Source organism: Ciconia boyciana, chromosome 2 (genome assembly GCF_034638445.1).
Source record: "Ciconia boyciana chromosome 2, ASM3463844v1, whole genome shotgun sequence".
Classification (NCBI taxonomy): Eukaryota; Metazoa; Chordata; class Aves; order Ciconiiformes; family Ciconiidae; genus Ciconia; species Ciconia boyciana.
Genome location: NC_132935.1, coordinates 80,359,702 through 80,384,095, shown reverse-complemented (window position 1 = coordinate 80,384,095; position 24,394 = coordinate 80,359,702). Strand labels below are relative to the sequence as shown.

Sequence of the window (24,394 nt, the reverse complement as noted above, 5' to 3'; positions counted from 1 at the left end):
ATAATGCTTTTAAATGTTTCAAACTCAAGGGCACATGCAGACAGACTTACTGAGCTTAGGTGCCTACCAAAGTATATGAGAGGAATACGCAGTATGTTGTAATACCCGATCCAAAACTCTTTGTTTTGGTTTAGTGACAACAGTGTCAATTTAAAAATCAGCATAACAAATGGAAAAGTTAAAATTAGAACATAAAAAATAGAATCTTATGTCAAAATGGAACCCAGAATGCATCTGTAATGGCATTATTTATTTTCATATTTGTACAACTAGAAAGTCACATCTGAATTGTCATCTAGCCCAAGTAGAATGCTTGTCTAACACAGAGTGAGAAACCAAAGTGACAGTGTCATGAGATCCTGTCCCAAGATTTAAACTAGTCTGCCTTCATACAGGTGCTATTCTGAGTTAATAAGTATGAAGTAAGCTCTATTTTTCTTTTTTGTAAGATACAGCTTTTGTGTTTGTATAGACATGTACTCACATCTGTATATCGTCGACCTAGGAGATCTCATTTTAGCTTGCATCCATTTCAAAGTGTCTACTTGTTTGGGAATGTAATTGTCTGCCCAGTTGACTGTAAAATTACTGGTTTTATACCTGAATCACAGATTCATCTTTTTGTGTCAACTCATAGAAGGAATTTGACAGTTGCGGCGCAGGGCTTTTTACTGCCCAAGCTTGGTTGCCCTCGACTGAATTTGTGTGACTAAAACTTTAGAGCGTCCTTCAAATATATGGCCAATGGGTCTATTTGGCATATGGACTTTCTTCCACATAACAGGCTATACACTGGATATTTAAACTGCCTGTTTTGTCTGGGAGACTGACTGACTCCTAGGTGTTTCAATTGTATGTATGAACAAAAAAGGAGACCCAAGTAATAACATCAGCAAGATAGGGAACTATAGTTTACTAATTAAAACACTTTTTTCTTTTATAATCAACAATTAAGAGAATGTATGGACAGCAGTTGAGACTCACTGGAATCCAAGACAAATGACTGAGAAAGTTTAAATGCAGATATTACCAAATCGCTTTCATGTTTTGCTTCTGTGGAGTAGCACAGCCATCTTCTTTCAGCGAAGACTTCTTCTGAGCATGCTGGAGACCCTGGCGACCAGATTCTAAGCGCCTTATTAAAATGGAGCAGAGGATGACTCCAGAGAGTACAAACTGTCAGGACTTCTTGGGTTCATAATTTCTTGACGGAGGGAAGAAAGGATGCACAAACTAGTCCTTTAAGAAGGCAAGATATTTAACAAATAAACTTCAAAAAAGCCTGTTTTCTGTGGGGTTTGGTGTGGTTTTTTTTTGATTCCAAAAACCATACTTGTGAAAATTCTTCACAGATTTTTGGTTTGGGAGTTTTATTAAATAAGCAAACTGCTCTATTTGGAAGAGCGTCATGCTTATTTTTAAGTGTTAATTTTATGTGATGGTCTGGTCCTTTCCTATTACTCTAGAGACAAATGTATCTTCTGTAGCTAGGACATGCCTGCTAGCACTAAATAATTTTGGGTAAAACCTGAAAGCAGGTCAGGAATGCATTTTGGCCCCACGTTGGACTCTGCAGTTGCACTTTTATCATAATTGACTCAGGCGTTCAAAATATTTCTGAGTGTATAGAAAAGAGGCTTCCGTGTATCCCTGAAAAGCACATGAGCTACGCTGGGAATAAGTCAAGGGGAAAGAACTGTCAAAACCAAGAGTTTTTGTTTTCATTTGTTAGTACTAGTTGTTCTTAAACTAAAACAACGTCAAATACATCAGAGGGTGGCAAGACATTTCACACACTATGTGAAGTTGGCTAAATTCCTTTTCAGAAGTTTCAAGTATGAAAGAAAATCCTTTTCCCCAGCTGTTGTATATGTTAAAATTTTGGCTGAAGGAGAGTGATTTTTTCTTTACAAATACTAAAAAAATAAAATTATATTAGAGAAATAACATTCAAATGATTTTATAAAGTGATCTCAGCAGTGTAAAACATGCTGATAAATACAGTCAGCATAATATTTTTAAACACTTAGTAAAATACTGACTTTTACAGGTAGTCTATTTCTTTGATGCTTATTCTGAACTCTACAGCATCTTGCCAGCTTCTTTTCAATTGTTCTTATGAATGCAGTTGTAATGCCAAGTTTTTCCTGAGAATATAGCCTACAAAAAATAAAAAGGGGAATACTTTTCTTCTTGTGGAAGTATCTTTGCTAGTGCAGCTCATGCAAGACAGAGACTTTCCCACAGGACTAAACAGGACAAATACAGACTTCATCTTTTAGTGAAGGAGAAAAGTAGACATAGAAATGATGAACAAATAACCTGAATTTTAATATTAGAAATTGCTTGAACAGTTAATGTAGAGGAAGGCAATTAAGAACATCAAAAGAGACCAGTCTGTAAGCATTTGAAGAAAATAATCTGATAAATAATAGGTAGAATGAGGTTAATTGAAAACCGTTTGTGTCCGATCAATGGTTTTGTTCTGAATAAGATAAAAGCTGAGCAGGAAAATGAAAAAACAGGAGAGACTCCTTTACAATGCTGAAGCATCTGACACAATATTTTTGAGTTTTCACAGTGACTAGAGTAGATGGCCAGGGAAGAAGAAATCAGAGCAGTAATACTTCCTCAGGGCATGCTCCCACCAGCCACGTAGGTGTTTCTCTGGGAGCTGGCATGGGGGGGTGATGCCTGCATTTAACAGCTTCAGTGGCATCCTTCTCCACAAATTTGTCCTGTTGCTTTTGGGGCCGTGCGAACGTTCAAAGCTGCAGTGTCCTCTGGCAAGAAATCCTGTAGGACAGAAGCACCTCAGCTAATGCTGGAACAGTTAGTTCAGGTGCAAGGCACAGCATGGCTGGACCAGCATTTGTGCTAAGTTGGTCAGCCGTGTGGAGAAGCAATCAATGAGAAGCTGGCGAGAGAGCCAGCAGCAGTAGTCTTGTAGCTCTTTCAGAGCTAGCTTCCGTGTCTTCACTGGCTGCTCTCCTGTGCCTTGCAGGTACACCTCCGTTTCTTCCAGGACTAGCATTGGGGGACCAGAAACCCCTCTGGACTGTCCATATCCTTTCTTCTTTCATACTCAGCTGTGTTCATTACTCTACATAACAATATAATTTAACAAAAGTTAGGAAGTGTATGTCTCAGACCATCAGCTCTGAGTACTGATTCAGAAGCCATTGCTGAAATGCCGTACATCTCCTCTTTCTTCTCCAGCTGTTGGATGCTATTCAGATTGCCGGTTCTCTCTGGGAGACTGAATGTCACCTCCGTATTTCATTTTTACATAAAGATCAAAAGAAGAGACCTGAAGCAGTTTTCAGGGTTAAATCCAGGATTCTGGATTCATGAAGCTGGTGCCTTTTCAGGTTCGCTTATCCTCTCTGCCCTACCAACCTTTTCCTGGCTCCCAGTCTTCCTGAAACAGATGTGATTTCTTTGGTTTTAGTAACTCTTAATAAGTTTCTCTTCCATGAACTTGCCTCCCTTTGAGCCTATACACGCTTTTGTCAGCCACAGCTTCTTTTGGGCAGGACATCTACACCTCAACTTCACTCAGCTACCATCCCTTTTTTGTTTTAAGCCTGCCTTGTCTGGTTCAATCTGGTGACACCCAGGTTTCAACTGAAATGAAAAGCTGATTTCTATGCACCTTCTCTGTGACCATAATGACATCATAAATTTTTATTATATTCTCCCACTCCCCTTATCTGTCACTTTTTCAGCCTGCTGGATTCTGGCTTACTAAATTGTTCCTCATGTGGAAGTGTGTACCCCTCCTCCGAATCTTTTCCAGTTCTGCTGTATCACTTTTGAGATGAGGGGATCAGAATTGCATACCATAATAAGGATGGTGCATACAGTGGTATACTCTAATTTAGTTTATGCTGCTTGCCTTATATGCCTTGCAGTCCATTTTGCTCATGTGGCTGCTGTTGAGTATCGAGCTCTCTCTTCATGCATGTCTGTTACAATTCCGAGGTTTCAGTGGTCAGTTCTGAGCCCAACATATTGTGAGTAAAACCAGGAACAGATGGGATCTTTTTCTCATGTATGTCACTTTACATTTATGTATGTTAATTTTAAAGTCCTGCAGTACTTCCCTGTTAGCACTTAGCTTATTACTCTGAATAACGTAGTATCTTCAGCAAACTTTCATTTCATTGTTCGTTTCCTGTTCCCAATAGGTTATGAATAAATCACTCCACTGGTGACCACCCTCCGTTGTGAGAACTGACCATCTATTTCCTATGTTTTAACAATTATCTATCCACCTTCCCACGGTTGCTTATTCTCATTAAAGTGTGTTTGTTAGAGATCTTGTCAAAAGTCTTTTGGAAAGTGAAATAAATACTCTCAGTCAGTCTGTCCCTTATCTAACATGCTTATTGCTTATGCATTTCATCTTCAAAGTGCAAAGGTAGGACTGTGAATCAGCCCTTTTGACTCCCCCTAGCATATCTTACTTATTCCTATGTCCACTACTTCTGTAAGTTATTATGGTTTGCTGTAGTTTATAGCATTTTTCAATATGCTGTTGTATTTACATTCTTCCAGTCCTGAGATTCCAAGGAGGTTTAAAGTGAGAGGCTGTACGCTGTGGTTATGGCACAGTCAGATAACAGTGAACAGTTGGGACACTACCATTAGGGACTCAAATGATGGCCTCTTAAGATCTGCGAATGCTACTGGCCGAGTACAGTGTATGTTGAAGCAAAAGCAATGGCTGAATTATACCTGATACCTTCTCATTTAAACTCATACAACCTTGTGCTTTTCAGTGGAAAAGGCAACCATTTGAAAGTCTGAGGATTGGCCAGTTTATTGTGCTCCCTCAGGTAAGGAAGAAAAAGGAAAGACTCTACTGAAAATAGAAGTCTGCTTTTCCTCATCTCTAGATTTGCTGCAGTCTCTGGGCATGTGTGAGCAGCTGTGTGGTGCTTGGCTGCTGGTGGGGGCCACCACGCCACGCCACGCCACAGCACACCACGCCACGCTACACCACACCATGCATGTGTGCAATAGGTCTTTAACGGGTTTAGAGCTCCATTGGTGTTCAAAGCATCCGATTAAATTCTGGGAAAGAATCGAGTTGGAAATCTTACAATTCCAAATGGAGAAAAATGTCTTCACATTGACATCTTTAAACTGTTCCCGTTATGACCTTCAGAGTCTGCACCACAGCAGCTTCTTCCCAAGGGCAGTAAGTGACGCAGTATTTCGGCTCTTGCCAACTGAATGAACACTCTGGTCAAACCAACTTTCACCTCCTGCAGGTAGTGCATTCAAAGCGGTATAGGGATAAGCAGCTGAGCATTGATGAGTGAAATATTTTTATGCAGCCAGATACTACATGTCAGAGAAATGAAATATCAAATCAGAAATATGCTGCAGATGGTATTTTTTTATACCATAATTTAGAATATTTACAGAATACACTATATGTAATTCTATCCACAGTATTTAAAGAGAAGTTGCACTTCAAATGAAAACACATAACAAAAGGGGGAGGGGGGAGGGGAGTTAGGAATATTTTATGCCATAAAATTTTGTTTATTTTGTTTTAGGGAGACAATTTCTTTTAAGATGTTTATAGCAGTTTATGTTCTTTTTCTACCACGTATCTCTTAAAACATATCAAAATAGCCAAAACTAATGTTAGAAGTCAATTGCTTCACAGATCACACAGAGCAGTCATTAAAAACAGGGCATTTAGCCTAAGGATTGGACATGCAGAAGCACAGCAGTAAAAGCTACCTGTTGAGCGCTTGACTTGGTAGGCTAATTGCTCTGATGTTTTGAAAATGAAAGGTATGGCTGAATAATCAAAGCTAAATCACATTGTCATAGCATTTGATAGAAAGGTTACTAACCAAGACTGTATCCACATTAGACTGTCAGATACTTGTCTAATTGCAAAGTATGCTTTTAAAGTGAAATGAATACCTAAGAGATAAATATCTGCGGCCAAATTCCTTGTTGATACAAGATAGTCTTGCTTCTTTAATTACAGTTGAGCTATTCTAATTAAGAAGAGAGAATTTGACCCCAAACCTGTGTTACTCTTAATTCACATCCAGGATTGATAAATTATTACTCCTCTGAAGACCAACTTATAGATAAAGAAGGCTATAACAGGTACTAGGAACATTTAGCAAGAAGAAATCTTGCTAATCTTGCTAATGCAGCATTGAACTGTCAGTCAAATTGGGCAAAATTGCAAGGAGGATCTGTGGCAGTGACCGAAAAATCTATTTTAATTTATTATTACTTCCAAACAGTAAGCTGATTTTGTAGTCACTAAAAGCCTAACACTTAGAAACTCTTAATAACGAAGATGAACCATCTTGTGTTTTCTTATTTTTTGTCTCACTGCCTTGTTTAAATTTGTATGTTGTCTAAGAAATAGCTGCTCTTATCAGATGGTTTAGTTTTCAGCAGTAAGGGATGATTAAAAGAAGTTTTAGTGTACAAATAATGATTTGTACTAATGATTTGTACAAATACTAACAGAAAAGTTAGTATTTGTCTAAAAGTTACAGTAGTAACCGTAACGACTACAGCTAATCTATTTACTGTATGTCCAAAGGCTGCACTGAGTACTTAACAGATAAGCCAATGTGACTCAAGGTCTACTCCATTATAAAAAGCCCTTAAAATTGTATAGTTGTCAAGGGACTGCTGATGACTCTGAGCGCACTTGCTGGGTATGTGCATGGTGCTGGTTGCTTCTTTTTGCTGTCTGTGTTACTATATTAGACCCTTGCAGCAAAGAGCCTGAATGCTTATAGAAACAGCTGGAAGTACACAGAAAAAGTAATAGCTCTTATGTGATCATCTGCTACATTGCAGGCCAGCTCAGAGAATTGTCACCACTCACTGCAGCCTGTGATGGGACTGGGGATGCCAGCTTGCCACTGAGACAAGGCTCTGTCCCTGAAGGAGAATGCTTAGCCAATCAGACAGAAATAAAAATAGCCAGTGTATAAGAGACGACATGTAGAGGGGGCCGGTATTGGGGATTTTTTTATTTTTTATGTATGTGTTTTAAAGGTGAGGTTTTAGTGCGTCAAGTTGCAACTCAGTTATTCAGTGTTCTCTTGAGGGCTTTTCCTTTGCTAGGTATCCTCAGGGAAACATAAACGTGGTTCCTACCACGTTTTTTGAATTCTTGGTTTATATAAACTTTTCCTGCTTTCTGTGAAAAATCTCTTTTTGGTGGCTATTATAACAAGGATGAAGAAGGATGAAAAGAATTGAGGCTGTTATGATTAGTCCCTCTTACTCAAAACTTTTTGGAATAAAGGCATACTTTGGACGTATCTGAAGTTTCATACCAAAGATAACTTCTGTGTTCCACCTGATTTAGGATATTGTCCTTCTTATGAATGTCCTTTCTTACATCACATCAGTCCATAGCAAGAATGTTGCATATACTAGATATTAAACATGCTTTCTCTTTTCATCATGGGGCCTTGAGAAAGACCTATTACAATTTCGTCTTTGCTAAATACAGATTATTTGTTCTTAATGGTTATCCTACGTGACTGCAGTGAGATCTCCAGTCTGCAGACCTGTAGCTGGTACAGGAAAGGTCATACCTACTTCATGTGACCTGAGCATGCTCAAGGAGGGCAGTTGCTTACGTAGATACTTTAATTCTGTCTTTGAGATTTGTAGAACTGCCACTGGGAGTAACATCAACAGCTTGGTAAATATTCCCGTATCCAGAGGGCATGTCTCTCAGCACACTGGCTTTCTGGATGATCTTTCCTTAGAATTCAGTGTTCCTCCCCTGGATAAGGCAGGTGGACTTAGTTATCCTAGAGTCATAAGAATATTGCTTGAAACCTCCCACAGTTTGTATGAGCATACAGAAAATGACCCTAAAGGAGAAAGAAATTACTTGGCACTACCCATCTTCCCCTACCTCAAATCCCACCAATTATATTGAATAACTAAGGTAGGTGCCAGGGTTGACAGGAATCAGGTATGTGTTGCACAGTGCATTCCTTTATACCACACACTTCATATCCATAGAGCATGGGATTGACACCCCTTATGTATGTTTGGAGGATCATGCCTGCTGTTAGTTATCAGGTGATGACATGATAGCTGTGACACATCCTCCCATAAAACTGAAGCTGGATTATTGTCGTTCTCTTTCCATTCCTAGGTTATTAGCAAAATTGGTCTGCCATTTGTTCAGAAAACAGCCGTTTGATGAGCCATGGGTCTCAGCTCTTGTTCTGACTATCTGTTCTTGGTGTTCCTCTCCTGAGAAGCAGCTGTTTACGTTAGCTGGGTTTTGGAGGTCTGAGTGGGACCTTCTGACTAAACTGAGAGTTATTCTTCAGCACTCTGTATTCTCGGTATTCCTGTGTGACTGGATTCCATTTGAAATTAATTTTACTGGTTTATGGAGGTCTAAAGGACTCAGTGTCCTGTTAGATTCAAAACGTCAGCCTAGACCTCACATAGACCCTTTGAGTAGAGTTTCCACAAAGTATCAAAATTTACCAGGTAATCAAATCAAGCTTTTGCTGGCCTGCCTTTACAATGGAGAAGTACTTTTTTCCTGAAAACCCGTGCATTGTATCTCCACATCTGTTTAAAAATCCAGAAACTGTGGTTTCACCTGTTTAGAGACTGACACTGGAGAAATATGTGCTTACTTGGTGGGACATTTTACTAACAGTAGATATTACTAATGTGCCAGTTTAAGGTTTGCACAGTGACCTGTAAATTCACAAATGACAAATCATGTCTCACTCCCTGTCACACTGACAGCTACAGAGTGTTTGAGTTAACAATGAAAAATCAGAAAATTAAGGTGGCAGCATGTTTTCTTTGACAGCTCCAGTAATTTGGAACTTGCTTCCCTTTCGCAGAACTACATAGCCTGAACATGGCTATGAACATATTAGAGACCTTCTGTGAAAGATCTCAGTTAACAATGATTCCTTCAATAGAGGCAAAATGGGAATAGTTAAATAATGGGGTGTATTTCTTTTTAAATAATCAAATTACTATTTCTGCCAAAACATTGACGCAAAGTTTGGGTTTTAAGCTATTTCCCATGTAAGCAAATACACTAAATCTGGGGAGGGCTGTCGTAGCTATGAGTCAGTGCAGAAACTAGACAGACACTTCTAAAAGAAAAGGGAAAGCAGTCATGGGAATTCAGTATATCCACCTTTTGATTACAGAAGCAACTGGAGCATAATGCAAAAGGATGATAAACAAAAGAACTGAACTCGGCAGCTCCTCCACACAAGGCAAAGAAATGCATTTTCTGTGCAAGATGTGCCCCTAGTGTGTCTGTATTACCTTGTATAAAGGCCTCATATTCTTTGTTTGGCTGGAAATGAATGAGGCAGGCAGCTCGCAGCTCAGGGACTATAAGGTTGTCTGCATTGCTGTCTTGGTGAGGAGGAGTTTCTGGGGAACTTGGAGAGGAGCGGAGAGGCTGCCAGTCCATGCAGCTTTGGAGAGAGTCAAGGTGACATGCATTGGCCATGCTAGAGAGAAGAAATCACCTCATCAAGAGCAGGGAGAATGTATCTCTCTGTTTCTACCAATGTCTAAGTCTATACACTCGGAAAGCTTGCACTCAGTATATGTAACTGCAGAAAATGAAGAAGCCTGGACACATGATGTTAGTACAGACTGTTACATCTAGTTCTGTTTAAAAGGATTCAGTAATATTTCAGCTTTTTTTTGCATAGTGGTGCAAGGAGAGATGGTGTGCTGAGAGCACTTCCTCAGCATCCTCCTATTGTAATTTGTGCAGTTATTCTTTTAGGGCTGGATACAACTCTCTCTCTCTCTTTTTTTCTCTCTATCTTCCTGGAGGGTGGGAGAGTAGAATTTCAGCTAAAAGGCCACTAATCCCCCTTGTTCTCACTGCCCACCCCCAATGCACTTTTCAGATCCATGATTCGTCTTTTCCTATGTGTGCTGCCTCTCGGTCATTTCAGGTGGAGCTGTTGCCTTTAATAAGGGGACAATCTACTCAAAATGCACTTTAGGCAGAGTCCCCAGCCCCGCAAATATAGGGCACGGGCACTGTTTTGGGAAAACCATGCTCTATAATTTTATCTTCCGATTTCTGTCATCCCAAGGGAAGCCAAAAGTTTTCCATCACTTCAAAGCGAGAGCCGGTGGAAGACTTTTTCCAGTTGATGCTCTCCAGACCCCAGTTCCTGGATGGCAGAAGAGGGTTTCCACGTGAACTGGAGAAAAGCCCCTCCTTTGCTGCTCTTACAGCAGCAGAGAGAGAGGGGAACTTTGGAGTTCAGGGACCAGAAGAACAAGACAACACAAAACTTGCAAGCCATTATGAAGGGGACGCTTCTGATGTGTAATGTGGGGTGAACTGAGGAGTCTCAAGGAGAACGGAAAGCATGTATTTGTGCTAGGGAGATAAAGGAATTCATTCCAGTGCTCCTGGGCTGTGTGTTTTTTTGTCATGCTGTCTGTAGAGGTGAAGGGAGCACTATTGAATTAATTGGGGCAGCCTGTGTGTGGGAGAGCAGAACTAATTAGGACTGTGTGGGGATGCAAGTAGAGATGGAAAATCATGTGTGTTTAGGGAGCAGAATCAATTAGGTACCTGCATTGGAGGGGCTGGGGGGTTGTTCAGTTATAAGATTATTTGATTAGGGAAACTCTTTGGCGCTTTGGGGAAATGGAAATGCTTTTTTTTCAGATGATAGGGAGGCAGAACAGGATGAAGTAAGTAGAGCAAAGAAAGAATTGAAAGGAAACCTATCCTTAAGTCCTCTCGCCTTCCGCCATCTAAAATTCGTTGCCCCGTCCCAGAATTCTTGTCCTTTTTCCATCTTTAATGCAAAGGCAATTGAAAATGGCATAAGAGGAAGAAAGTGCCTTGCCTTCTTTCCAAATCAAAGGGCCAATGGCCTCCCTTCTGTTTCCATACATTGGCATTAAGTACATAGGCTGGTGTGCTCTTCTCTGGTCTTCCTTTGTATAAACTTTAGTAGTGGGGAGAGAGGAGCTACAGATGAGTCACCTCAGCAGAGGGTTGTCTTTCCCTACCAAAGGAGACTATGTGAAAAGTTTTACCCCATTCCTGAGATTGCTAATTCACCCATTTCCAAATCAAAACTGCTGTGCAAATTTGAATGCAATTTTTCTCAGGGAAGCTTGATGTTAGCAAGTATAGATTCTGTTTATATATGCTCACTCATACATAATTGTTTCTTTACATATCAATATTTTGAACTTTATGACACATTATGTTATGCAGTAAATTTTGTTTTAATTGTGTTTTTATAAATGTGTTCAGAAGGCCCTCTGGCCCTGTTTGAGGAACACAATTATTATAACAAGCTGAGGTTTTAAATTTTGCAATGTAAAACAACTTGTGAGTAACTACGTAAAGAGAAGATTGAGGTATTAACGTTCTCTGAAAATGAGAGAGAAGAGGAAACACTCATGTAAAATGAGAAGCAAGCAATACCAGGTGTTTTATATTATGCTTTAATAATATTTTTCTCTCTGGTTAAGAGCCCTAACTACTGGGCTCTTCAAATCCTAGGAGATTTCTTTGGCGAAACCTCTAGACTTTTCAAAGCCTGATTTATATGTATATATGCACATTTTTAAAACGCTTTCTCACAAATACAAAACCTACTTTAAAAAAAAAAAGGAAGGAAAACTGTCAGCCCTTCTCCAAATTTTGGTAGGCTGTGAGTCTCCCAGCTCAGGTGGACGCATGCTGCTTGGCTCCTCAGCCCTTTCTGGTGGAGGACCTGATGACTTCCATTTGTGCCCCTCTGTGTTACATTTCCTGAGCTCATTCACAGCTGTCTTCATTATTCACAGCTCTGAACTGATGAAAAGAGGAAAAAAACCAAGGGGTTTTATCTGTGTGTTAATTGTGAGAGCGTTTCAGGAGGGGCTGGTGGGCAGGGGAGCTGTGGAGGTGGTGACCCTTGCTGTTGCCTTGCAGGAATGTCAGCTCTGCTGGAGAGGAGGCCCGCAGAAGAATGAGGGAGTGTGATGGCCTGACGGACGCATTGCTGTACGTGATCCAGTCTGCTCTGGGGAGCAGTGAAATTGATAGTAAGGTTTGTCATCTTTGTCTTTTGAGGAGCAAGAAATCCAGGTACCCAGGGTACGGCAGGACTATAAAGTGACAGGTTTTTTAAAAAAAGGCATTGTGAGGGATGCCTTAGCAAAGCATAATTTAGCCCATTTTTTTCTTCCCCTTCTGTTGACCTGTGTATTTTTGTGTGCTAAGTGTTGGGTTTGTGTCTACCTGTGTAGTGTGCACAGGTAAGCATGTCGTCCTCTCACTTGAAGTATTAAGGGAGAAAATATGATACTGATTTAAGAAGAGCAAATATGTCATGTTCCATGTAAACTTCCTTACACTGCTCTGCCAGGTTTACCTTAAAATTGATTTTCAGTACCCAGTATGAGACAGAGCTAATAACAGTGAGGTAGGCTCACAAGGCAAACAAACAAACAAAAAAAATTGCACAATTAACAGGCAGTTTTGCAGTAATACCAACATTATTTCTTCTTTGAACAGGATCAATGAATGCTTTCAATAACAACTGTTTTAAGATGTATTTTTATGTCAGCTTTACTTCTCTGAAGTACTAGGATGTGAACATGCTTCTCCAAAGGTGAAAGGCACTGCCTGATTAAAAAGACTTCAAGCATTTACAAATTGAAGATTTGTAATACATTAAAGCATTCCAGAGAAGAAGAAAAAGGCTAGTTTCAAATACCTTTTGCTTCCAGTATGCAGTGCTAAATTAATTACAGTTGCTGCTCTAGGGCAACCTTGGTCCATTTGCAAACCCTTAAGAATCACAGGAGGGCAGCCTTTTACGTAGCAAAATTTTAAAGCCCACTGGGTTTGCATTTCCAAATGATCCTTCACAGATAGTTGTCCATGGACCTCTGTTGGTTTATAGGTTGGAGAGGGATAATCTCCAGAACTTTCTGGTCATTAGCCTGAACCAAATAGGTGAAATTTGCCCATGCGTTCAGGGGAGGGAGAGAGGAACGAGGAGAGGTTTATAGCATGTGGTGCTGGGATAGCAGCACGGTTTTCTGTTTTAAAAGCACAAAAACTCCCCACAACCCATTAATCTCTGATCAGTTTTCCATTAATAGAAGCTTATCAGAGTGATGACCGGAGGAGGCCCACCCAGAAGGTCGGCACCACACCTGCAGCAGGGTTCAGAGCCAGCCACCTCCCGCCGCTCCCTGCCACCTCCTGCAGCGCGGCGCCCGAGCACGGAGGTCTTGTTAGCTTCTTCAGCTTTGGAAGAGCTGAGCCGCGGGCTGTTTCAAGGCTCCCTGATTTGGCTTGCCTAACAGAAAGGAGAAGGTGGAGGGGCTTCATCGGAGCAGAGTGGGAGGTGGATGGAGGAAGTCAGCTCATGCCCCATCTCACAGCTCAGCTGCTGCTTTTGCAGCAGTTTCTTTGTAGGTGGCCCAGCTGATTTTAAGATCGTTTTACTGTTAAAAAGGTTAGATAAGGAGCGCAGTAAGCTCCCTGTTTTGCCTCTTATTGTTAATGTAGACCGTTCTGTTTATACTCTTATTTGTAGCTGGTATGACTTGTAAAAACTGCAGGCTAAGTCATATATGGAGGAAAAAAATGAATAAATGAGAGAAAAATTATTCTCCCTGCCTTAGTAGTTTTAACCTCCTAACAGCTTTTTAACTGAATGACATAAAGCAGTTGTGCAGCTAAATGTAAAACACCATAGTGTAGCCTCTTACCTTGCATCTTTATCCCAAAGTAGAATGTAATTTTAATGAAATTAAATATTTAAATAACCGGCTCTAAATCAGTTTTTAATCTAGTTTCAAAAATGCTGCTATTATAAACAAAAAATGTAACTTTACATTCAAAGTTATAAATGTTGTTTTCCAAATGCCACGACAGTTGCCCTAGTAGATAATTTTGTAATACTGTTAGTGACTAAAAACTGAAATACTGAAAAACAGGTCTCTGCTCTTGCAGGCTCTGAAAGAGGATGGGGGACTTCCAAGCGCATGCAGAGTTGTTGTTAGAGTCATTCCTCACTTTGGTGAAGTCAAGAGTGCGTAAATCTTAGCAGCACTACAAGTGTCTTAGCAGCAGTGTTTCTTATAAATGTCTAATAAGAAAAAACTATGATACTTCAAGTTAAGATGTTAAAAATGAGTGACTTAGACATGGTTACCTGACAAAGTTACTCTTCATAATTTTAATATGATCTATTAAGACTACTGAAGTCATACTTAGTCCCCTTACGATAAAACTGAAAAATATCTGTAGGAATGAGGAATACAAGAACCCTTGAAAGTTCAAAGCTACAAGTCAAGAAGGAGTGAAGTCTGTCCAACTGCATGACTAGAACCAGCTTTCTTGGCTTGTACGAGATCACCTTAGTGAAGACGATGTTGGTTGTATTCGAGGCTTTGAAGTTTGCTTATCAGTGTTTAGTTTGAGGTAACATTGTCCTCACAGTGGGCTTAGCTACTTTGGTTTTGACATAATGAGAATTTTAAGTGTGAAAACTATTATTCATTAAAATGGGAATTAAAATTCAGAACCCTAATTAACAAACGCAGAGCTTCAACTTCAGCACATTATGGATGTGCAGAAGTAAATATTAGCAAGATTGAATAAAATCCAAATATGGAAATGTTAAAGAAAAGTAAAAGAGGTAGCAAACTTCTTATGATCGCCATGAGAGCTGCAAAGCTTTGAGGTATGAAAGGTGCACTAAAGTTTCACATTTTCTACATATATATTTCTACATGTGTTTACATATTTGGCTGGAGATTTCAAATTAGTACAAGTGTAGTGTGAAATTTCATTTACATTTAAAAAAAAAAAATTCCTCTCTAGAAGAGTCTGAGTTCAGTGTTCGATATCATCTCTGGAACTTAATGTCATCTCAAAAACTGTGTGCCAAATGCATACTTGGCATAAGCTCATACAGTATATGAAAGTAAATTAAGCCCCATCTGTTCGCCTCACTGGTGAGTATGGCAGAGGACGATCGAGCCGAAAGCCTCAACAGTCATTCCATTCTGGGTTAATGGAGCAACAGAGATGGAATGTAGTGGCGATCGCTTTTTATCTCCATGCAGCATTAGGAAGAGTTGAAATAGATACAGATAGATACAGACTGGCTTTTTTAACCATGCTTTCCCTGCCTCCAGAAAATTAAGCACTTATCCTTCCTGTTAAGGATAGTCAAACCAACTTGAACCAACTAAATGAGTAGGCTTCAAGCGAGTCTAAACCAAGCTTCTTTTAGACTTGCAGAAATTATCTTGAATTATCAGTGCTGTCTTTTTCCTCTGCTGGGTCTCGCTCCATTTCTGGATTCCCACTGCCATCTTTTACAGAAGGCACAACCTACTAGGGGGACAAATGGATGAAAGTGAAAGGCTGCCTACAAGTTATGTGCAGCCTGGCTAGGAGCAGTAAAAGCAGCAAGACTCCTGAGATTTCTAGTCTTGCTTCTGGGACTTGAGAAATATCACCTGTTCATGCTACAAGTATTTGTGAAATGGAACCTGGCTCCCATTTTTCCTGGTAATTTATATAGAATTGATGCCAGAAATAACCTTTATTTCTGCTTCTTTTAAAAAAAAAAAAAAAAACCAACGAAAAAAACAAAACCAAAACCCACAACCTATTGCCATTTTCTGTTCATAGCATTTTGTGTTCACTGAGGTGGGAGTTTGTTGACATTCTGTGCATGTTCAGGTTCTCTTGATCACTCTTTATCTCGGCTTCTGTTTCACATGGGGCTCCAGCATGAAGATCAGAATGACAGTAAAAATACTCATGGAAAAAATGTTGTCCAGACTACTGGTTTCTTTCCATAAAAATTTCTAAATCTCTTAAGCTGTGGTTACCTGGGGAGCACTCAGAAATGAGCAGATAAGAATTGTGCTGGGAAAATGTATGTGCAAAGATTGATGATATTTCTTCTGCCTTGTATACAAAGTGAGCAAGGGAAGGATTTTAACTTTTTTCTGGTTTTGTTTTCTGGGTGTTTGTTGTTTGTTTTTTTTTTTTGTCACACTTTTCAGACCGTTGAAAACTGTGTGTGTATTTTGAGGAACCTCTCATACAGGCTAGCTGCAGAAACATCTCAGGGACAGCAGATGGGAACAGATGAACTTGATGGATTACTCTGTGGTGATGCCAATGGAAAAGACGCAGAGAGTTCAGGGTGCTGGGGGAAGAAGAAAAAGAAAAAGAAATCACAAGATCAGGTAATGAAAGTTACTTGCAGCTGCATTGGGAGTGGTTGAAGTGCCCATCAATTAAAATGTAAAAGATGAATGTACTGTATTAGAAATAAAGTGCATGATGCATAAAATACGAAACTGTTGCCTTTGTTAATTAGCTGAGAGCTTAAAGCAGAGTATGGCTCAAGTAACAAAAGGAAATACATTTGCTTGAGAAAGTTGCACATTACATGGTGGCACCTGGAAACTGTAGTCATGGGTACACTGTGAACGCCATAAATACTGTAAACTGCTCAGTCTATTAAAGGAAGCCATTTATAATGAAAAGTGTAAGTCTTAACATTCAGATGTAATCTGCATATATTTTACACTGTACTTCTACGCAGCCACCTGCGTGTAGAGAGGCCTTGATGCAAGCAAACATCAGGTTTACATTTGTATACTTATTTGCTTCAAAGTTAGTCTTGTACTCTGCCTCTACATGTTAAGAGAAAACTGTACAGAACTGAATCAAGCAATATGAGTGAACGTTAAAAAAGCGTGCATATTTTGATATATTTAATGTTGTTACCAAGCAAAGATTGAGAATTACAGTCTTTATAGTTTCGTCAAGTTATTTGAGGTGCTGCAGGTTTTTATTTTAGGTGGGTTGACTTTCAAAGTGTATTTATCTCCTTGTTTTCCCATTAACAACTTAAAATTTGGGGAATGCTGACGAAGTTACAGAGAAAGACGTTGTTGTATCAGTACACACACTAAATAGCAATGAGAATGGCTACTGATTATGAACTTTTTCAAATGACCTGTGCTGGCAGCAGGCAGTTTTCCATCTCCTCCTAGACTTAGTCTTTGCCATTTATTTCTGTTTCAGATTGCTCAAAGAAAATATTCATTTGAGTAAGCAATTAGGCACGTGGGGTATTTGCATAAATGATATAAACCAGTATTGAAAATATTCCTGAGTTCATAAAGGCAAATTGTGTTAATGTGGAAAAGTTATAGGAACATTAACAAGCTAAGATTCAGGTACTAAAAAATGCAGCACTCATGACTAGTAAGACTTTAATTTCACCTACTCTTCTAGTTAAACATTGCAGTCATCAGATAATAACTTGAATTTATTATGGCTTTTTGTTGAGATTCTTGTATTAGGCTACAGTAAGATAAAAAGTGCCAAAGCAAGCTAATTTTACCCTATAAAGCAGTCATCATCCCTGCTCCTGAATTAACAGTTCCCACATGCTGTACTTGCAGTCATTCAAAGTGCAGTAACAAAAATAGCATGTCTGGATATGAATGGGTCACACTGCAACTCGCCTTTCTCTTTTGATGTTCTGTTTACCAACACACATGTGTGTGCACACACACACTATATAAAATCTTTAACTCTTCCTTTTATATTCCTTCTGTGATTTCTGGATCTCAGGTTCATACTTTTAGCTCTGTACCACTGACTATTTCATTGTTCCTGTCAGACTTCTCTGTACTTTAAAGGTTCCCTATAAAAGATCTTTCTCCTCCTCCAGGCCAAAGAACTAATCTCTTCTGGCTGGTTTCCTTTACAATGTATGTGCTTCTGTCTACTCTTAGATACCTTTGTCTCTTTCTATGAGTGTTCATTATCAGCATGCAGCACAGTAAAGGTCTCTTCAGATCTGCTTGTGTTTGTCTAATGGAAGCGTTTAATATAATTTTTAAAATCCAAAGAAAAGTAAAACTGCACATATTTTCAGGTTTATGTTCACTAGGCTTTTCTGCAGCAAGGAAATAAATTTCCTCTTTCCAGAACTGATTTTTGTGGTGCACAGGACCACTTTTGCCTTACAAACATTAGAAATATTTTTCTAATGAATTTTCTTCTTTCATCTCATTTCCTTTAAATCTGGACAGCCTCCCCCATCTTGCCATATACCAGTTCTCACCTGTGGCTATTATTCAGTTCAGGAGTTTAAGGGAGCCTTGGGAGCCTTCTGCAGAGTGTGTTATTCCCACCCTGTGATCTTTGATTGCTGTTGACCATACCAAGCATTTTAAAATATGTTATCAAGTCTACTAGAATGCTACTAAAAACAAATGTGACTGAGGTCTATCAGCAAGATCACCATGCCAGAAACAGCTCTCCCAAGTTACTCTCATAAATGGAAAAGAAAAACAGAAGAATGTTTTTCATCTAACTGTGCCTTTATATTAATAGCATAGAGCTTGACCCCCAACTCAAACTGGAGTAAGGGTAAAGGTAAATTTTTTGTCCATTTATTTTTCAAAAATGAGCACAAAACTATATTCAGTTGGTTTTCTTTCTGGAAAGCACCCAGTCCAATTACGTTTTTAAAAAAAAAAAAAAGTTCTTTCTGCTTCTTTGGCTCTGTCATTGTCTTGTGGTTTTTCAGGACCCCAGTATGTTCATTATTACTGAAAAGTAGGACTAACTGGAAACCCAGATCATGTTCTTCTGGACTGTGTCACAGTCAGGAATACCCTGTTTACCATTTCTGTGTGTGTTAAGAAAAATAAGTATTCTTGGGTGTTTTGTTGGGGTTGTGTTTTTCCAGGCAAGAGTCTCTAACAACAGGATCATCTTGTATTCCTCAGGTTAGTCAGAATTCGCCCTGTCTAAACTAAGCCCATCAACATTTTCTGCAGCTTGCAGGAGAAAACTTTCAAATGTCCTTTCACCATATATTGTCTCCCTGCGTGCTGACTGCTGCCATGTGTATTTCATGTGTACATATTCTTTTACAGTAATGTCATCTTTTTTCTGCAAGACTTTTAAATTTTTCCGGGTAATGCCTTTCATAATCTCTTCCCAATTGCAGTGCTCAAGCTGTTACCTGCTGTTTGTTCTGTCCCTCCGAACAGATCTCATGCTCACTGTGGGATGCTATTTTTAGAGTGCTCATTCCGTTAAGTGCCTCAGCAGGGAAGCTTTTATGCTCTGAAATATCTTATAATATAGTTCTGAAGATCATGCTCGTCATGGATGGTGTTTTACATGTAAATAATCAAGGCATACCTATGGAATCTTCATGGGATGCAATTATTTACAATATCTGGAACACTGAAAGCACTGCACACCACCACAGATTTGGAACCTGTGGAAGGAAACTTCAAAGAAATGGAAGATGAGAAAGATATAAAATACCCAGATGCCCTATGAAGAGATGGCATTGAGCTTCAGGCCACTTTTAATGGATCATTCACACTAGACAGTGCAAACCTACTTACCTGTCAGAAAAGTTCTTCACAAATGTAAAAACAAATCTTCTTTTAGGCTTCTTATTATTGTCACTTACAGATACACAAAGTGGAGTTCAGCTCAGTATTAAAACTCCAGTCATTTACCGGTGTGATGCCTTTAATACTTGAGAGTTTTGCCTTTCCTGTCAAGTGAAGCACAGGGCACAGTCGCATCTCTTAAGAGTTGTGCCACCTCAGTACAGGGGAGTAGTTTCTAGTTCTGCACCCTGCTACATTTTATGTCCCCAGAAAATATGCGTTGAGGGTATAGGTATCATTCTTTTTTTGGCAGTGCATGGGGTTCTCATATAATAAAATAGCAGAAGATAAGGTTTACAAAACTGTGGGGAAAAAAATGTTCAGATTTTAGTGAATGCAATTGTGAAATGTTCCTTTTACAGTATACTTCTTCAGTCCTTCACTTAGTTTCTCAAGGGTGTATTTTCTTGAACTCCTTCTGAATTGACCAATATGGGCATTTATGAGGTGGTCTTTAATTTCTGAATAAAAGTATTGAACTTATCTAAAAGCTACTAGTAGCAAAACTACTGTAATTGGGCAATAATACCAGATGTATCCTTTTAGACAGTGGCTGTGGATGAAGTCACAGTTTTCTATACTTACAAAAAAAACCAACTCATATGCAGCTAGGGAGTTTGTTTCTTAAACCATAAAACAAGATAAACCTTCTGTAACAGTAAAGTCACTTTCTCATTGGTTTTCTCTGTAAAGAAAGTAGAAGTTAATTTCTTTGTTTTATGATTTAGGAAACAATTAACCCTATTTCTCTAGGTTATATTTCAGTTGTAGTCACACATAAGTTACTTGAGGGGAAGAACAGGACTGAGCGGTAATATAAAATGTGGTTTTCTTTGAAAGGCCTTTCAAGAACAAATTGGAATATATTTTTCATTAATGACATCAGTTATCTATACCAATGGCAACTTCTCTACATCTTGAAATCAAATAAGAGATGTTTCTTTGTTCAGCTCGTAGTTAAGTCTAATGTCACCTTTCAAATTACTTTACTTAAGGAGTTCCCTTAGGATCACAGGAAACAAGTGTTCTCCGCATTTCAGAATAAAGGTGGGTGGTGTTAAAAGCCCACAATCCTTCCTCTCTCTGGTGGTTTACCAGAGCTCAGACGGGTTCCTGAGATGTATGCTTTGTCACACAAGTTTAATGCCAGAAGAGACCCAAAGATTTTGGGTCTTCCAAAGATTTGCAATAAAAGCCAGGTATAGTATTGGTATTATCTATGGAAAAACAGAAAGTGAAACTTCTGTAAAGGCTTCAGGAAAAATAAGTGAGACTCACCTGACCTTATTTCTGTCTCAGACCCAAAGGACTGCAATTCCCTGCCATCGCCGTTGTTCATTATATTCTCTCTGCTGCTTACCTGTGATCAGCTGTTACTGAGCCCTCACCAAACAAAGCTCTCCAGCTGTAGGGGCTTTCATCTCTGACTAGGACATCATAGACCTCGACCTCTCTGCCTTGTATCATGTCACTCTTCAGATGGAAACTAATTTTTCCACTGCTGAAATTTGTCGCTGCTGTTTGTATGCTCACTGCTGCCAACAGGTTTATTCTTTGAGCTGTATGAGAAACGAGGATTATGACAAAAAGTAGTTAGGGAAAATAAGATGTATGGTCCAATTTCAATAAAAGAGTCAGGGAGTTGTCATTAATTCTTATTTTATTTCTTGTTATGCAGCCCATTATATACACATGTGGCACTATTTCATTTCTTTTCCTTTCTTCATTAAAAAGAAACAGGCTGACTTCTTGGCTTCATGCTCCTCTCGAGTTCCCTATCTGTGATCATTCTTGTGAACCCAGAATCTAGCCCAAAATCTGATTTTTGATTGGAAGTGACACTTCTGAAATGAGCCTGACCTTCTCTTTCACCTTCTGTCAGGAGCCGTAAGGTGTAACAGCAACATTTCAAGTTATATATCATATGAATTGACTGGCACACCTCTTTAGCATGCTTGCTAAATGGGCTGTAAATTCTTCTATCCAGGTGAAATAGCACGTTTAAGGCAATAATATTTCAAAAAGAATAAAAAATAAAGCTGTCAGATATGCCTTTTCATGTGGCGAGACTACTATTTTACCAAGTATATTTCAATACTCTTCCGAGCCATACGAAATTAATAAGCGCAGAAACAGAGAAATGGCGGCGGCTCCTGGGTTTAGCTAATAATCTAAACTGAGATTAGAGATGAAAGGCTGTGTTGCCAGTATGTTCTGCTCAGGAAGGATATTATTTCCACTTGTTGCTTCCTTGTCTTGCACAAGGTGGTTATGCCAAGTGTTTCATTAGCAAGAAATCAACTATCTTGAGCAGCTCCTTACAGAGCTTCTTAGCAACCATTTCTAAATTCTTGCTTCCCTACACAGAAACATCTCATATACCCTGTGAATCTCTCGGTATCATGTATGACCAAGTTGTTTTCAAAGCTACAGGGTTATTAAATACAATTTGTATTTGTCAATTTGTGTAATATAGTGCAAAGCCCATTAGCTTCAGCTTCCTATGGAGAGGAGAGGGGTGAGGAGAAGGAGATGTAGTATGATGCCAAAGATTGTTGTCCCTGAATTGAATTCTATCCTCTTTTATTTGGGAGGGGTCTGGTTTTAAGCGGAAACAAAACGCAGAAATCAAATGAAATTATTTTTCTTAGCTAAGTGTAATAATATAAAAAAGTTGAATAAAGGCATTGACAATTATTTTAAGAATGTAATATATAATATGAAGTATAATTTAGATTTATTCATATCTCAGATTAATAATAAAGATTCAAAACATTGGAATGTTTTGACAGCACTTCAAACACCTTTCCCACAATTGTAAACATTGTTGCATCAAATTGGGGAGGTTGCCTTATTTATGCAATAAACTGTATCCAAATATTGCCCAGTTTTGTTGAGACTACATGTTGCTGGACCACAGCAGCTCTGCCCTCTCCCACCCTACTCCTGTAGTCTCTGTGTCAGCAGACACCTTCATTTATATTCACCACCTTTCTTTAGGCCTGGATGTCTAAATTGAAATTTGACTTAACTAGTGACATTCCTACCTCCTTTGTATCAGCTGCATGGATTCCCATCACCCCTGAAAGCAAGCTCTGTGATTTTGATGAATTTTTTGTTGCTTAACTTTAGATTTCTGCCCTTGACAGCATTGGCCAATGCATCTCTTGGACAAAGGTTTCCAAAAGAGGTTGTTGGACTGATGTGCCTAGGGACAGCTGGCATAGACTGCCACAGCCACTAAGATATGCAGGGAGAGAAATCATTGTCCTCTTAGGGGACCTGTTAGTTTAAAAGCCTTTGGCATTTCAGAAATGCTTTTGGTGAGCACTGTTTAATTGCTGATACAAATTTTGTCACTGCTGCTTCAAAGAGCATACCTACGGTGTTACCAGACTACGTCAAATGTCTAGGATCATTGGAGAGAGGCCAAGATGGTTTTAGTTATTGCTGGGTTTTGTCTGAGTTTTTACCTAGATTTTCTTTTTTTAGTAGTAGTATTTTGCACAGACTAGGGGAAAGGAAAATACTCATATTTAATAAATGGAAATAAAACACTGTTGTTTTGTTATCACAGGAAATGTGATATCATCATGTGATACTCCTTAACAACAAACCCCCTCAACTTGAGGTTGTTAGTACAAAAACCAAACTATGGAGGGTGCACTTCTCTCACTGAGTTGAAGCCTGCCCTGGTATTCCGTACAATTATACTATAAACAGGGATTTGCTTTCATTAAAATGAGAAAGAAGGTGGTAGATAATCTGTTGTGTGGCATGCGGGAGCCATGAGCGATGAGTGATCTTTTTCTCCTCTCAAAGTTCCTTAGTAATGTGAAAACTTTGGAAACTTCATTAGAATACTCTTACTCTCAAAAGTCTGTTGTTCTTAAAGATTTTTGTATTCAGCTTTTTATTCTTTTTGACTTTCATCCTTTCTTTGCACCAGTTTCAGGAAATGAGAGATTTGTATCTCACCCACGTAACAAACAGTTTGTCAGCTTCAACCACAATATATGTGGGTAATTTCAGCTGAAGGAGGGAAGCCTGGAAGGAATATTTGTTTATGACTTTTTTTTCCTCCTTAGCATAAGCTAGGAAGAGTAATTGCATGCAGTCATCCTCTTTTTCAGAGGCTCCTAATACATCTACAGCCTATCATCTCAACTAGACCTTACTAATCATTCCTGATGGTCTGCAACAATAACTGTTCCAGTAATTCACTGGGTAGAGTTGTTTAGCATGCTGCCTTGGTTCTTTAATACTGAGCAATGTGAACTACAAAGCAACTTCTGCCATGCCTTAGCCACCATTTGAGAAAATGGTCTATAATATTGTTTTGGGGAAAATACTTTTTTTGCTCAGGCAATTGATGTTTATATTTATGAAATACAAAATAAATGAGTGGAGACCAGGAAAATATCCTTTGCAATAGCTTCTTTTCTGACCTGTATCAGTCTTGCATGCCCTGCAACAGTTGGGCTGTACAGCTGCAGGCGCTGGCCTCAGCTATGCGGAAGATGCTAGAAGCCATTAAGCCCTTCAGTGAAGGGTTAGCTGAGATCACACATGCAGGAGGAGAGAGGAGCTGAAACATGGAGACAGGGAGTGCGTGACAGGTCATGGTTGCTTAGGTCCTCTACCTTCCAGAAAGTGGCTACAGGAGCATCTTTTCTGTCACCCTTCGTTGTGTGACCTTGAAGAAGCTACCATAGGCACGGCATGTATGTTAGGCGTGGTTAGCAGTGACACCCTCCCCGTGCATGCCGCTCAGCTGCTCTGGGCACACACACCACGTCTGAAGAATAGTGCAGGACATTATCCAATGTCACTGGATGTACTGCACCTTCACTGCACATGCAGTCGC

General features: G+C 39.3%; 1 protein-coding gene across 1 annotated transcript in view; it reads left to right on the top strand.

Annotated features, from left to right (window-relative positions):
- Positions 1-24,394, top strand: part of CTNND2 (catenin delta 2) — a 565,782-nt gene that overhangs the window by 449,117 nt on the left and 92,271 nt on the right. Inside the window, exons 12-13 of the mRNA XM_072851353.1 lie at positions 11,981-12,098; positions 16,090-16,275. Coding sequence (XP_072707454.1) covers positions 11,981-12,098; positions 16,090-16,275 — 304 coding nt within the window. The remainder of the gene's footprint in view (positions 1-11,980; positions 12,099-16,089; positions 16,276-24,394) is intronic.